Source organism: Triticum aestivum, chromosome 2B (assembly GCF_018294505.1).
Source record: "Triticum aestivum cultivar Chinese Spring chromosome 2B, IWGSC CS RefSeq v2.1, whole genome shotgun sequence".
NCBI lineage: Eukaryota > Viridiplantae > Streptophyta > Magnoliopsida > Poales > Poaceae > Triticum > Triticum aestivum.
Window position 1 is genome coordinate 160,717,865 of NC_057798.1, and position 13,040 is coordinate 160,730,904.

The following is a 13,040-nucleotide window of genomic DNA, read 5'->3' on the forward strand; positions in this document are numbered from 1 at the left end:
GAGCGTTGGCGTCGCCACCGCCGGAGCTCCGCCAAGCGCCGGCCTCGCGCGCAGCCTCTTCTTGCCGCCGCGGATGACCACGGCGACGGGTGGCGTCGCGCCGGCGCCGTCCCGTGCCGCCGCCGCACCGTCGAAGCTCCCCAATGCGGCGCGGCCGAAGAAGGGCAAAACTTTGGCGAAGAAAAACAAGGCGGCGGACGGCTCTGACGGCACGAAGGCGAGGAGAAAGAAGCTTGCAGGGCGTTCGACGGCCGCGGCGGCTACCGAAGCGCCGGCGAGCTCACTCGTTGAGCCGGCCGCCGACGCGCACCATGTGTTCGACGAAATGCCCCCAAGGTGAAAAAAAATCCAAATTTTATTTTCTTCTTGTTTTTTCAATGCATCATCACATATAGATAGCTTATTTGCATTGTTCTCAAAAAAAATTGTAGTCTCAATGAGGATGCATATGTGTCAACTATTGGTGTTGGGTCCAACAATTCGCATTGGTCTCAAACCAATGACATCCATTTGGAAGACCATGAGTTTGAGGTGGACGAGGAGGGTGAGGGCATTGTCGACGCACCGAAAGGAAGAGCGGGCAATTACAGCACCAACGATGACAAGTTACTATGCAATACTTATTTGCAAGTGTCGAGGGATCCATCCATTGGAGGTGATCAAAGTAGAGATGCGTATTGGGGGCGAATGAAAGAATACTTTGATGATCACAACATGAGTGGAATTGACCGCTCGGAGAGATCACTTCGGTCCCGATGGTCCATAATCAACTCGGATTGTCAAAAGTGGAAGATGAGGACGAAGACGAGGAAGATGTTTGATGTGTCTTTCATTTATGTCTTGTGGGCATGAACTTTTAGTTTGCATTTTGAACTTGGTTGGATGAACTTGTGGGCATGAACTTGTGGGCATGAACTTGGTTGGAAAATGTTTGTGACAAATTTCACATGTTCATTGCATTTTGATAATTGTTTCAAACTCATTTTCGCGCACGCCCGGCGAGTCGCGCGCGCTGTATTTTTGCGTGCTGCTGGAGCGGCGCGCGCGCTGCATTATAGCGCGGCTGCTGGAGCCAGCGCTCGCGGCCGCGCTAAACCAGCCAAAGCGCGCGCGGCAAACAGGTTTTTTGCGCGCGGCGCTTAGCGCGGCTGTTGGAGATGCTCTTAGAACATTAGAGCAGTGAGTCGAAAATACAATAGAACATTGAGTACAAAATACAATTAATCTGAGTTTTGTGTCATTATTAATTCTATGACCTTCTGTTTGATTATTTTCTTAGTTGATTATCCTTCAACTAACACCAATAAATTATATCTTAGAGGTTTTCTTCTTAACTGTTTAGCTCAGGTTGCTCGGTAGCATGCTTGACATAATTTTTCTTTTTGTAGGTTGCGGTAGCAGCAGAACTAGGAGGTGCCTTAGGTGGCATGGTTAGGCAGCTGTCAGTTGGTCAGTTTGAAAATGAAGGAAGAAGGGTTATCTATGGCATTCCTAACAACGCACGGGCAGCTAGAAAATTACTGGAACGGCAATTGTCTATTAATAGTGTGCCCAGAAAGGTATTCTACTCTGCAAAAACAAAGTTATGTGTGAAAACAAGAAAAAGTACTTTATTATAGATTTCAAGAATCTGCATGATACATTTGTCTGAGAGATGTGGGTGTATATATGAGACCTATTTAGAGGAACATTTGTAATTTGCCTTAAAATTCTACTCGTGGGTCATTTAATCAGTTAATTGCCTATCTCCTATCTCCTGAAACCCTGTGGTTGGAAGCCCCTTGTACGAAACCAATTCTTCTAGGACTGTAATGAGATTGCAGATCTATGTGATAGTGCACCAACAAATATTTTTAAGTGAACCAAGTGTCATAATGTTTAAAGCACTATAAAATAAGCATGCCCCTGTTGCCTTTTTTTTTATCTTCAAGCTCAGCACAATAAGCTTGTGACTGTATTCTGCAAGAATAAGTCTGACCATGTTGCTCTTTTTCTTTTGATCTTCTCAAGCCAAAGATGCTGAAATATTTGTTGTTGTAATAGGTTTAACCGTATAAGGTTTTATGGACAGTGTAGTATTTCCTCTTGACATCAATAACATGGTTTCATAAGTCATTTAAGTACAATTTTCTTGGTGATAGACTATTGTAGTTGTAGGTTAGATGTTTGAAAAAAAACAGGCCTAAGGTTTCAAGATGTTATCATATCTTCAGAAATTGACCATTTAAAACTTATCAATCAGATATACGGCATGTTTTTAGGGGAGATGTACAGAAATTTGGTTGATAAGATAACATTTGAAGGGGAAATAAACATTAAACATTTCAAATAGTGATTGGGAATATCTGATATGTCCTCATCGTGTGTTTCATGTTGTAGATAAATCAGCTTGCAAGGCTCTGGATTATATATCCACTTTCACCAATTGCTTGAGGGTATGGTCAGTTGGAGAAAACATTACCACGACTAAAAAGATCTGTTTTTCCAGGTGATGAATTGTAACCTTATATCCTTTATTACTTGCAATTAAAAATTGTTGGATACAGTCTGTAATTACTTTGGAGAGAATCCTTTATTGCCCGTGCATTGCCACGGGCCAACAAATAGGTCTATCACCAGCCACTCAACTTCAGCTTTTCGATCATTGTGTTATTACTTCGCTATGTTGTCACCCCATTCAAAATCCTTGTTCTCTCCGAGTCTATCAGATTGTTGAGTCTCATCATCCCTAACACATGGACTAACTTATGAATAGGAGCCGCTTCGCTTCAGCTCTACAGTCACCCAGCTCAAATTCGCATATGTTTTCTCCAAGTTCGCCAAATTTCCACAATCATTCCCATCATCCTAAATTTGAATGTCTCCCAACATCCGCCATCCACTCCCTCAAGTTCTGACAAATTGAACAATTTACATACAATTTTGCAATGATATACATAAAAAAAATCTCAAATTGCTCTCATTTTTCTTTTTTTAAGCATTGCGTGAGAGCTGATGAGATTAAAATCTTCGCCTAAAGCAATTAAAATCTTCGCTGATGAGATTCTTTGTATTTATCGTAACACGGTTAATCAAAATAGAAGAACTATGATCACCTTCTCACCGAAATAAGGAACAAAATGCAGTGTGTAATTAGGACTGCTCTCACCGTACAAGTAGCCACTCCTATATGTTCATGAAAACAGAAAAGAAAAATAAAATGCAGCCACTTTTCTCGCCGGACAGGCACATCAGCCACTCCCCCTTATACCGGATTGTCAGAAAAAGGGCACTCGCCTCACCCGCACAGCATCCGGTCACACAAGTCGCTTCTCCCCGCCACGGCCTTGTTTTGCCGGCTTCCTCTGCCCGTCAGCCTCCACGACCTCACCCCGCATGTGTCCTCTCCACACCACGGCCTACCGCCGCCCCGCCATGGTCTTGCCACACAACCAACGCCGTCAGTATCACATAGACCGACGCGTCGCCCCGCCATGGTCTCGCCCCACAACCAACGCCATCGGTATCACATAGATCGACGCTACTGTCGGCGTCCATCCTTGGTGACAACAACTCGGCGTAGCTCCTGGCCAAGGCGGTTGCCGAGGCGAAGAATCTCCGTCTGGCCGCCTGGAAGGGCGTGTAGCTGGCGGCCAAGATGCCGTCCAAGCACGTCCACCTGTGGTCTTCATGCATGGTATTGTGGCTGAAGATACTAAAGATGCCTCGTTTTGATGTTGAAGAAGTTAAAGCCACTTCTTGCCTCCCCGCAAAAAAAAAGCCACTTCTTGCCTGGATGTTCTGAAGATACTGTCATACTAGAATCAGATGCCTCTGTGGTGGTCTCCGCGGTCCTAGAGACGGGCACAACCTTGTCCGGACTCTACGCTATCTACAAGGAAATTAAAGTAAATGGTTGCACTTTGATCCCCTGGTCTGTAGCCAAGACAAGGAGAGAACAAAAATCATGCTACTCATGTTGTAGATGTTGGTCCTATACAAATATAGGAGCAGGGGATGTTGGCTGTCAAAACTCATGTGCGTTGCTGCATTGCAATCATGTACTATTTTTTTGCATATCTAGTAGAGTTTAAATAAATATTAATTCTACACCTGGACTTACTGTAACAAGCAGGAACACATGGACATTATATGTTTCCTGTTATGTTTTGCATGCTAAGCATTTAGAAAGTTGGCATCTGCCAAAAAAATGATCCTCGTTTCCCCAGGTATATTCATCTCTACTAAAATGGACAAAATAAAGGACTGCTACTACAGATGTAGGCATTCTTCATCTCTACTAAAATATATTCTTCATCGTGTGGTTATTCAGCTGTAACTAAATCATCCCTGCATACTTACCTACTTTTCTTCAGTCACAACTCACAATTCATAAGCGGTCTTCTTAGGCGAGCTCTCTCTTTTACTATTCTCTTTATCTGCATTTCTTCTTGACTCACCACATTTACTTTTTTTGGTTATACCTTTGTACTACACCGAATCTAGGAAATATAAAGTAGATGAATGGTGTGTTTATTCCTGTGTATTCTATGTGACCTTCAATTCTGTTTGCTTTCAGGAGTAAGAAGTCAGTTGGAGTGAGAAGTGAGACAGGTACCATGAGCTCAAATGATTCATTCCCCAAGCTGGTAAAGGCAAAAACTTGAAAAAGATCATCTCAACAAGGTATGCAAGTAATTTCGTTTGGGGGTTTGAATTGCCACATCTTGGGTTTTGTTTTCAGTCCATTCTATATTCTAGGGAGAAACTTCATCTCATTTCTTAGACCAAATAATATTTAACAACAGGATCAGGTTTCGTGTAAACTAATTTGCAATGTTTATTCTATTTTGTGCATGACAAGGGGCAAGTAGAACCTTTTTTGTATCCACTTAGCAAGATTACAGTAACAAGCAGAAAGGGAATCAAGTATCTTCAACAAGCAATTTAAAAGTGAAAGTAAGATAAACAACTTACTGATCCACATAGAAGTTTGATTTGCCGCATGGCAATGATCCGCTATGTTGCTGCAGTAATGTGTGTATGACAACAAAATAAGAGTGTATCTTGGCATAGAATGTACTGAAATTAAATCTACCTTTCCTCCAAACTCCTAAGCACATAACTCTGCCAATGTATATGTCCAACTTCTAAGCAAATTAAGAACAAGGTGCACACAAACAGCAGCAAAATTGCATGCATACCTCAAGCATGTAGATGACGGTCTTGATACCCTGGTGCGGATGGTCAGGAAACCCAGCCAGAGAAGAAATGTTAAATGCAAGCAGCAAATTAGAATAAGGGAGGAAAATGATTAACATTTATCGCTAGAATTACATCTGAAGCAAACCAACAGAGACCAAACACCCCCTCACCTGAGTACTCATATAGGGCCAGGAATGTATTGAAGTACCTATCCGTACAATCAATGTCAATAACCAAACCAAAGCAATGACGGCTAAAAACACAGTGGGTGATGGAACGCGTCCCCTCACCTCTCGATGTTACGGCGGACGATGACAACTCCCATGTTAGCCGCAGAACAATATATATACATAGATTTGCAGGCTGTTGCTCGACAGGTTCCGAAGTTGCACAATATTATGTCCTCCTATACCTATAAAAAGTTATGTCATGCTACACACTTGAGGATTACAAAGATTTATGTCTACATCACATGATCCTTGAATATACACCCTAGATTGGTCAAGTATGCACAGTGGAAGATTTGTCCTGAAAAAAAAGGAGTAGGAAGAAATCCTATACACACAACTTCAGAAATCAGTTGCTCTTGTTTCAAGTTTTCTATAGAGGAGGTTCTTGTAATAGGTAAACGTTTACATCTCTGAACTCGTCATTACAAAATATCATTGTAAGTACATCCTTCAGGTCAGCTAACAGATCCGCGCTGTGGAGAAAAGGATCTTCACATCAGCATGTACACTCACTTATCCATTATAATTCGATAGAGTATATGAGATACTCCCTCCGTCCTTGAAAGAGTCAACTTTTTTATGTTTGACCGTTTTATACAATAATAAACCAACATTTATGCCATCAAATTAGTAGACTTTGATTCACCATAAAATATATTTTCATCGTATACCTATTTGGTTTCACAAACATTGGTACATTTTTGCACAAACTCAGTCAAACTTTAAGATAGTTTGACCCTCCAACAAAGTTGGAATTACACTTTCTTAAGAACGGACGGAGTAACTTGAACATCTCTAGAAACCAGTGTGAAAAAAATATAACAAGCAAATCGCATTACAATACTATTAGGTGTGAATTTTCATATGCACATTCCTAGACACTACAAACTTGATCAGAGTCGAGAGCAAGGAAATGCATATCACAGTTGCAATGACCGCTAGGAGAAGCCTTTCCACATCCGCATGTTGAGAGACTTGAGCTATTAATTTTGCAGGCACTCCTCACAAGCACATGCATGTTATGTTAGCAGAGTAGAAGAGCCATCATCTTAAGTGAGGGTATACATTATCATTTTGGCATGATCGAATGGAATGAAATTGATGTTCCAGGTAAGGGAAATACCTGCTCATGTCGTCCCCTGGTCCACTCATCCAAAGCATCCTGCAGTGCTCATGTATAATGGTTTAAGAAATAAAGTATATATGCTCAAAGGGCAAGATTTATATCTAACAAATAGTTGATGCTTACAATTAGCCTAGTGGTCTCCTCCAATACATATTGGCTGTTTGAGCGTCGGGAAAGGTCAGGAGGTCCAGGCAGGTCAAAGCGATGGCCACCTTCTACTTCGGCATTGGAACCCCCTCTCGATGGCCACCTTCGACTTTGGCATTGCGAACCCCCTCTCGGTGGCCCTTTCCACGACATCATCTGACGTTTAGCTGACCGAGAGGAACTATACACATACATTTAGGTAGGAAATCTAGCAACATCAGAGTAGACTTGTCGACATGTATGATGAAGGATAAAGAATGCACTAACATTCAGATTGTTTTGATGCTATCTTGACTGACCACATATATTGACAGCATGGATATTCTGGTTTCTGAAATCTGTTTGTTCTAGATCCAACTGCAGACATCACTTTTGTTAACTGTGATGCTATAATACTCAGGAAAATTTGTGGTATTAGGAAATTGCTCAAGACATATAGCTCCATCTATGCTCCCACAGACATGACATGATGAGACTGTTATAAACAAATCCATATTATTTTCTGCATTTTTGAAATCTGTAATGCCATGTTTCACTTGTTTGGTCCTCTCTTTTCCATACGATGTTCCAGGTTTGCGTCTTCAACAACGCACCGACAGTAAACTTCATGGATTACAATCTCAGATTAGTAAGTTGTAACTTTTGCAGGCATTAAAAACATATGTAATTAACATGATCAACTAATTTTGTGTTCACAAGAAACAAAAAGTAAGTGTGTAGCCGTCTTATACCTTGTCAACAAATTGAAGTGGTTGACACCCATCTATCTCTGTTACCGCACCCATAGCAGATCAGTCTGAATACAGGTAGCAAGAAATCGAATTTTTGCATCACAACCTTTTCAGTTTCTAAACGGAGAGAAGGGAGGAAAGAGCCAGGAAGTCTTACCAAGCACGATTGGTGTCGGAGACGAAGTCATACTCGAGGGACAGGTAGTTGAGGTATCCTTCCATGTCGCCCACCACGCCGTCCTTCCGGAAGAACTCTGCCTTGCCGATCTTGCCCCCCTTCTCTCCCCTGCCACGCGCCACGCCGGCGGAGCCGCCGATCCCTGCCCGTGGCAAGCTGGGGCTGCAACCAGGAGTACGCGGAGTGGAATAGGAAGTGTGGCCTGGGGTTTGGGCGGGCGCGGCGAGCAGATCATGCAGTGGCCCGAGCAGGACGGCGGCGTGGATGGGAGCAAGCACAGGCAAGGTAGTGCCAGCCCGTCGAGGGCCAACGACCTCGGCCAGGCGGCTGCAATCCAGTCGATCTTAGGAATGTGGGACTCCGGAGGCGGCTGGCGAGCCCTCCATAGCCACGAGGCGGCCACCTCCATCGCAAGATCCAGGGCGGCTTGGCTAGGGAGAGGAGCAGCGTGCTTCAGGACGACGTCGACGGCGTGGTGGTCGCAGAAGATGGGGGTGGCCGGGTGGGGGAACCCTAGCGCGTGCGAGGGGCTCGGGGACAGGAGCAGCGATTGGTGCGAGGGGAGAAAAGGGAGCTCGCTGGTCGAAGTGTTTTTTTACGGAAGAAAACCAATGTGAAGAGATGGTGGTACGGTAGGACAAAAAAAAACTACGAAAAAAACCAGCTAAGATGGGCGGAGGACGAAAATAAACCAGAGGAGGTGGGACGAAAATTAATCGGCGGAGACTACCAACTACTCCATTAGGAATAGAGATTTTTTGTTTTATTTTTCAGTTAACCGGTAGACCGATGACCATCGGAAATAAAATTTCCAAATTTTAGAACTTTGAAATAAAGTCCAGAAATGTAAAATAAATCACAAATTGTAAAATTTCAAAATTTCCAAAATAGTTCGTAAATTTGGAAACAGTTTGTGAATTTAAACAACTTCGCCCAATTTAAAAATAATCAAATTCGGAAAAGATTCATAGTTTCCGTAAAAATTATGTGAAAATAAAGAATCGCCATATTTACAAAAATCTTGAATTTGGAAAAAGTTTGAGGAATTTAAAAAAACACAAAATTTGAAAAACAATTTGCTCAATTGAAAAGTAAATCTTATTTTTAAAATATATCAACATTTTTAGAAAAAATGTAAAAAGTAAAACAAAAATAAAAATAAAAACAGAAAAATGAAAAAAAATACAAAGCTCCTGGAGAGACCAGTAGAAAAACAGAAATAAACAATAACCGGTGAGAAGCTTCCCAAAACCAGTATGAAATTCGGGAGCTCCTATTTGGTGTGGAAAGCGCCCCCGCCGCCTAGCGGGCCGGCCCAGCAGCCGCCTCAAAAACTATTTTGGGAATCAATATGCGAGAGATAGGATTCAAACCCGCATGTTTTTTTTAAACTCATCACCCCTTTTTATTAGCTAGTAGTTAAAACATTGTCTTTTACAAGCAAGGGTATGAAGGCATCCGGTGCCTCATCAAACCAGGAACTAGGGCAAGAAAATTTACAGATTCTAGCTAGCTCGTCAGCCACAACATTAGCTTCCCTATGGCAATGCTCATAATGCACGCATGTGAAATCCTTTGCCATGTGGAAACAATCATCCAAAATTGCAGCAGAGGAGCCTAACGTATTCCCCCCATCCTGCATAGCCATAATTACGTCTGAACTGTCGGAGTTAACAATCACCTTTGAACAGCCAACCGATGTTGCCAGATTTAAACCAAACCGGAGTGCTAGAGCTTCTGCCATGAAGACATATGTACAGACTTCAAACCCACATGTTAATCCAGCACAACAATCACTTAGTTGTACACAATCCAAAAACAACGCTATGTAATGCTTCTTTTCCTACAACAATAATATACACATATTATTTACCCATATAAACCATTTGAAAGAGAAATCATATTTTTTTTACAAAATAAATCATATTTTTGCAATAAAAAGTTCGCCAGCATGGTAAAAATTTGAAAGTTTTGAAAAGTTCATTGAATTTGAAGAAATTTCATCAATTTTAAAAAAAAGTCATCAAAATTTTGAAAGAAATCATGAATTTGAAAGTAAGGTTCATGAATTTGACAGAAGTTCAAAGATTATGAAAAAGTTCATCAATTTTGAAGAAACGTTCACAAATTTGAAAATTCATCAATTTGGAAAAAGTCGCCAATTTTGGAAAAAAGTTCCTCGATTTTGGAACAAGTTCATCAATTTTGAAATAAAAGTTCATCAATTTTGGTGAAAAGTTTCATAGATTTTGAAAAAAAGTCACCAATTTTTAAAAAAGTTCACCAATTTGGAAAAAGTTCATCGATATTGAATTTTATTCAGAAATTTGGACAAAGCTCATCAATTTTAAGAAAGTTATTGAATTTGAAAAACAGTTTTTAAATTTTAAAACCAAATTGTAAAACTTAAAAAAGTCCACGTATTTGCAAAAGAAAAAGAAAAGAAAAAACCGAACAAACCATTTGGAAAAATAGAATAAATAAAAACCGGTTTGGGATGCTTCCCAAAAACTAGGGCTTCGTGAACTGGAGAAATAAATAAAACCCGGAAAATGAAGTTAGTAGTCAGAAGATTGAGGTGCCAAGTTCGATTCCGTCACAGCACCCTTTTTTGCTGTTTGAATAAAAATAGAAAGAAAAGGAAATGGGCTGCCCTGTGTGTCTGTTTGTAGAACATATGTTAAAGGGACGGTTAAGCGCCAAGCAGGGAATGCCATGAAATCCTGCTACATGAGGGTGAATTGGCGCGGGCGAGTTTACGGGAGTTCCTAGTTGGCACCAGCTGAGATAGATAACTGGCTTTCACGCGTTGGAGCATATTACCCGGCCCATTGCATTTCGTTTAAAATCGTTTAACTGGTGGGCCGGCCCATTTAGATACACAGTGCTATGGAGGTGTATGCGTCGGTTTGCAGCAACACAATAACGGGCGTTTAAGGCGTCAAATAGGAGTTGGGTGAAATGCTGCCTATATGCATCAAACAGATGAGGTAACGTTGAAACGAGTGGATTGGGTGGGCCAGTAATCATGCTAATCTTGGTTTCCATAGCCACACAACGCCCTGTATCAGTTTTCTTTGGTCTATTCGTTTTGCTTTATGTTCCATGAGTTTTTTGTAAATGTATAAATTTTTAAATACACAAGAAACTGTCGACACACATTTTAAAAATATCCGCTGCATGTTAAAAAGTTCCTTGCATCTTTAAGAAATGTTCATTTTAAATTAAAAAATTGACTATATATTAAAAAAAGTTCATCATGTTTAATACAAAATGTCCATCATGTATTAAAATAATATCAACCATACCATGTATTAAAAAAGTCTTCAAAAAGAATTGGAAAAATATTCGCTATGTATTAAAATAATATCGGCCATATTTCTTAAAACTCACCATGTATTAAAAAAGAAAAGATAAAATAAAGAATAAAAGGCTAAAATTTGAAAGAAAAAAGGAAGGAAAAATAAAACAGTGAAAACATTGAAAAACAAGAACAAAAAACACAACAAAAAAATACAAAGAAATGTTGCAACAACACATCAATATAGCACTAGATAAAACCCGAAACAAGAGCAGAAGAAGAAAACAAAGAAAACATTGCAACATGAAACGACCTAAGCAGCAAGAACAACAACAAAAATTCCAAAAAAAATAACTTTAACAATGTAACAAATGAAACAACGTAGCGAACACCGAAGTGGGTTTGTCCAATTTGTGTTATCCCATCCATTTGCCGTCTGTGGGCTGCGAGTAGGATTTGCCATTTTCTCGTTATTAGCGCACAAGGATCTTTAGTCTTTTATCTGTTCATTTAATTACTTTTCTCAAGGCGCCCTAACACCTATATTATATGTTTTGCAAAATACCCAGATATAATATGAAAGTTCACCGAAAGTATAAAGTTCCCCAAACATAAGAAACATATACATGAAGGTCACTTGACCACCTAACAACCACTATCACAGCCACAACGAGCCGTAGATGCGCCCTCGTATTTTCTCACATACCAAATCTAACCTAAACTTGTCCATGACAACTGCAAAGTCTTCATGCATGTGCCTCTAAGGATCATCGCCATGGAGTCTTAGGGGTTGTTTGGTTCCTAGCCACACCTTGCCACACTTTTCCACACCTAACCTTAGGCAAGTTTGACCAAGTTAGGTAGGTGTTTGGTTCTAGCCACACCTAAGGCAAGGATTTTTTTATGAGCAGTGAGCCCCACATGTCATAGACACAAAAAGTGTGGCAAGATTCCCTTAGGTAAGTCAAAGTGTGGCTAACAATTTGAGCAACTCAACTAAGGCAAGTGTGGCAAAAATCATGTGGCAATATATGGCAAAGATAGTCACAATCCAAACAACCCCTTAGTCATCGTTGTTGAACCCTTGAATCAATCTAAAGTGCATGACACTAGATCTCGTTGTCACGCATGCATGCACGACGAGAAACCCTAATCTCACCGCTCTAAGGAGGCGACATGAGGCTATGTCAAAGCTCCGTCGATTATGTCCTGATAGATTATTGCTACTCCCGTAGGAGTTGTTGAATTGCCCAGAAGAGGAAGGGTGATGTAGCACATCAACAAAAGTATTTCCTCAGTTAAGAAACAAGGTTTAATCGAACAGTAGAAGTCTACAAGCACTACTAGAATCAGCTTCTTTGCCGTCCACCATGGCGGACGGCAAAGACATACAAGGCGGACGACAAAGACCTTTGCCGTCCGTCAGCTGACGGCAACAGGTCCGGCTAAATAGGCTACGGCAAAGGCTTCTTTGCCGTCAGCTGGCGGACAACAAAGATGAAATGATCTTTGCCGTTAGCAGGCTGACGGCAACAGTCCTGGACGGCGCGTGTGACAACATCTGGCTGTTAGGGGGCTAACGGTGAGCTTTGCCGTCAGCTGGCAGACGACAAAGTAACCAAATAGGACAGCCCCCAGGTTGTACAGGGAGCTGCCACGTGGCATCTTTGCCGTCTGCTGGCGGATGGCAAATTTCTTTGCCGTCCGCCAGCGGACGGCAAAGATCCTGTATAGCCCATGTTTTTTTTCTGTTTTTTTCTTAAATTCATTCAGTTTGAACACACAAATTTTAACACACAAATTTCACAAAAGACATATCCAACACACAAGTTTCATCATATATACATACATAACAAACACATAGTTCCATCCATACATATTACAAAAGTTTCACACTGTTCATCCAACACCGTTATCCATCCATCCATATAACAAGTTCCATCCATGCAAGTTCATCGATACAAAATAAAAGCAGAAAGGGAAAAGAAGCACTCCATCCATGCAAGCTTCCGTGAATTAAATGAGATCTACAAAATGGGAAACAAGAAAGTTAGAAGAAGAACATGAAGAAGAAGAAAATGAAGAAGAAGAAGATTGGAATAAAAAGTAAGCATACTTAGGTAAAATGGAGCTAACCTAGCTA

At 41.1% G+C, this 13,040-nt stretch overlaps 2 protein-coding genes across 3 annotated transcripts in view; one reads left to right on the top strand and one right to left on the bottom strand.

Moving 5' to 3' along the window:
* The window catches only part of LOC123039138 (uncharacterized), a 7,284-nt gene extending 2,124 nt beyond the window's left edge, over nucleotides 1-5,160 (top strand). The window contains exons 4-6 of the mRNA XM_044462416.1: nucleotides 1,389-1,559; nucleotides 2,380-2,488; nucleotides 4,559-5,160. Of these exons, the coding sequence (XP_044318351.1) occupies nucleotides 1,389-1,559; nucleotides 2,380-2,433 (225 nt within the window). The 3' untranslated portion in view covers nucleotides 2,434-2,488; nucleotides 4,559-5,160. The remainder of the gene's footprint in view (nucleotides 1-1,388; nucleotides 1,560-2,379; nucleotides 2,489-4,558) is intronic.
* LOC123044073 (uncharacterized) lies at nucleotides 4,304-8,164 on the bottom strand. Of its 2 annotated transcripts, XM_044466712.1 has the most exons (8): nucleotides 7,576-8,164; nucleotides 7,419-7,483; nucleotides 6,664-6,868; nucleotides 6,538-6,576; nucleotides 5,475-5,590; nucleotides 5,355-5,392; nucleotides 5,184-5,213; nucleotides 4,304-5,006 (listed from the first exon to the last, which is right to left on the bottom strand). In XM_044466712.1, exons 2-7 carry the CDS (start codon nucleotides 7,448-7,450, stop codon nucleotides 5,185-5,187), a joined length of 459 nt encoding a protein of 152 aa, XP_044322647.1. In that variant the 5' UTR covers nucleotides 7,451-7,483; nucleotides 7,576-8,164; the 3' UTR covers nucleotides 4,304-5,006; nucleotide 5,184. The 2 variants fall into 2 exon arrangements, with proteins under 2 accessions (XP_044322647.1, XP_044322646.1); XM_044466711.1 differs by having other exon boundaries at nucleotides 4,304-5,392.
* Nucleotides 8,165-13,040: the final 4,876 nt, after the last annotated feature.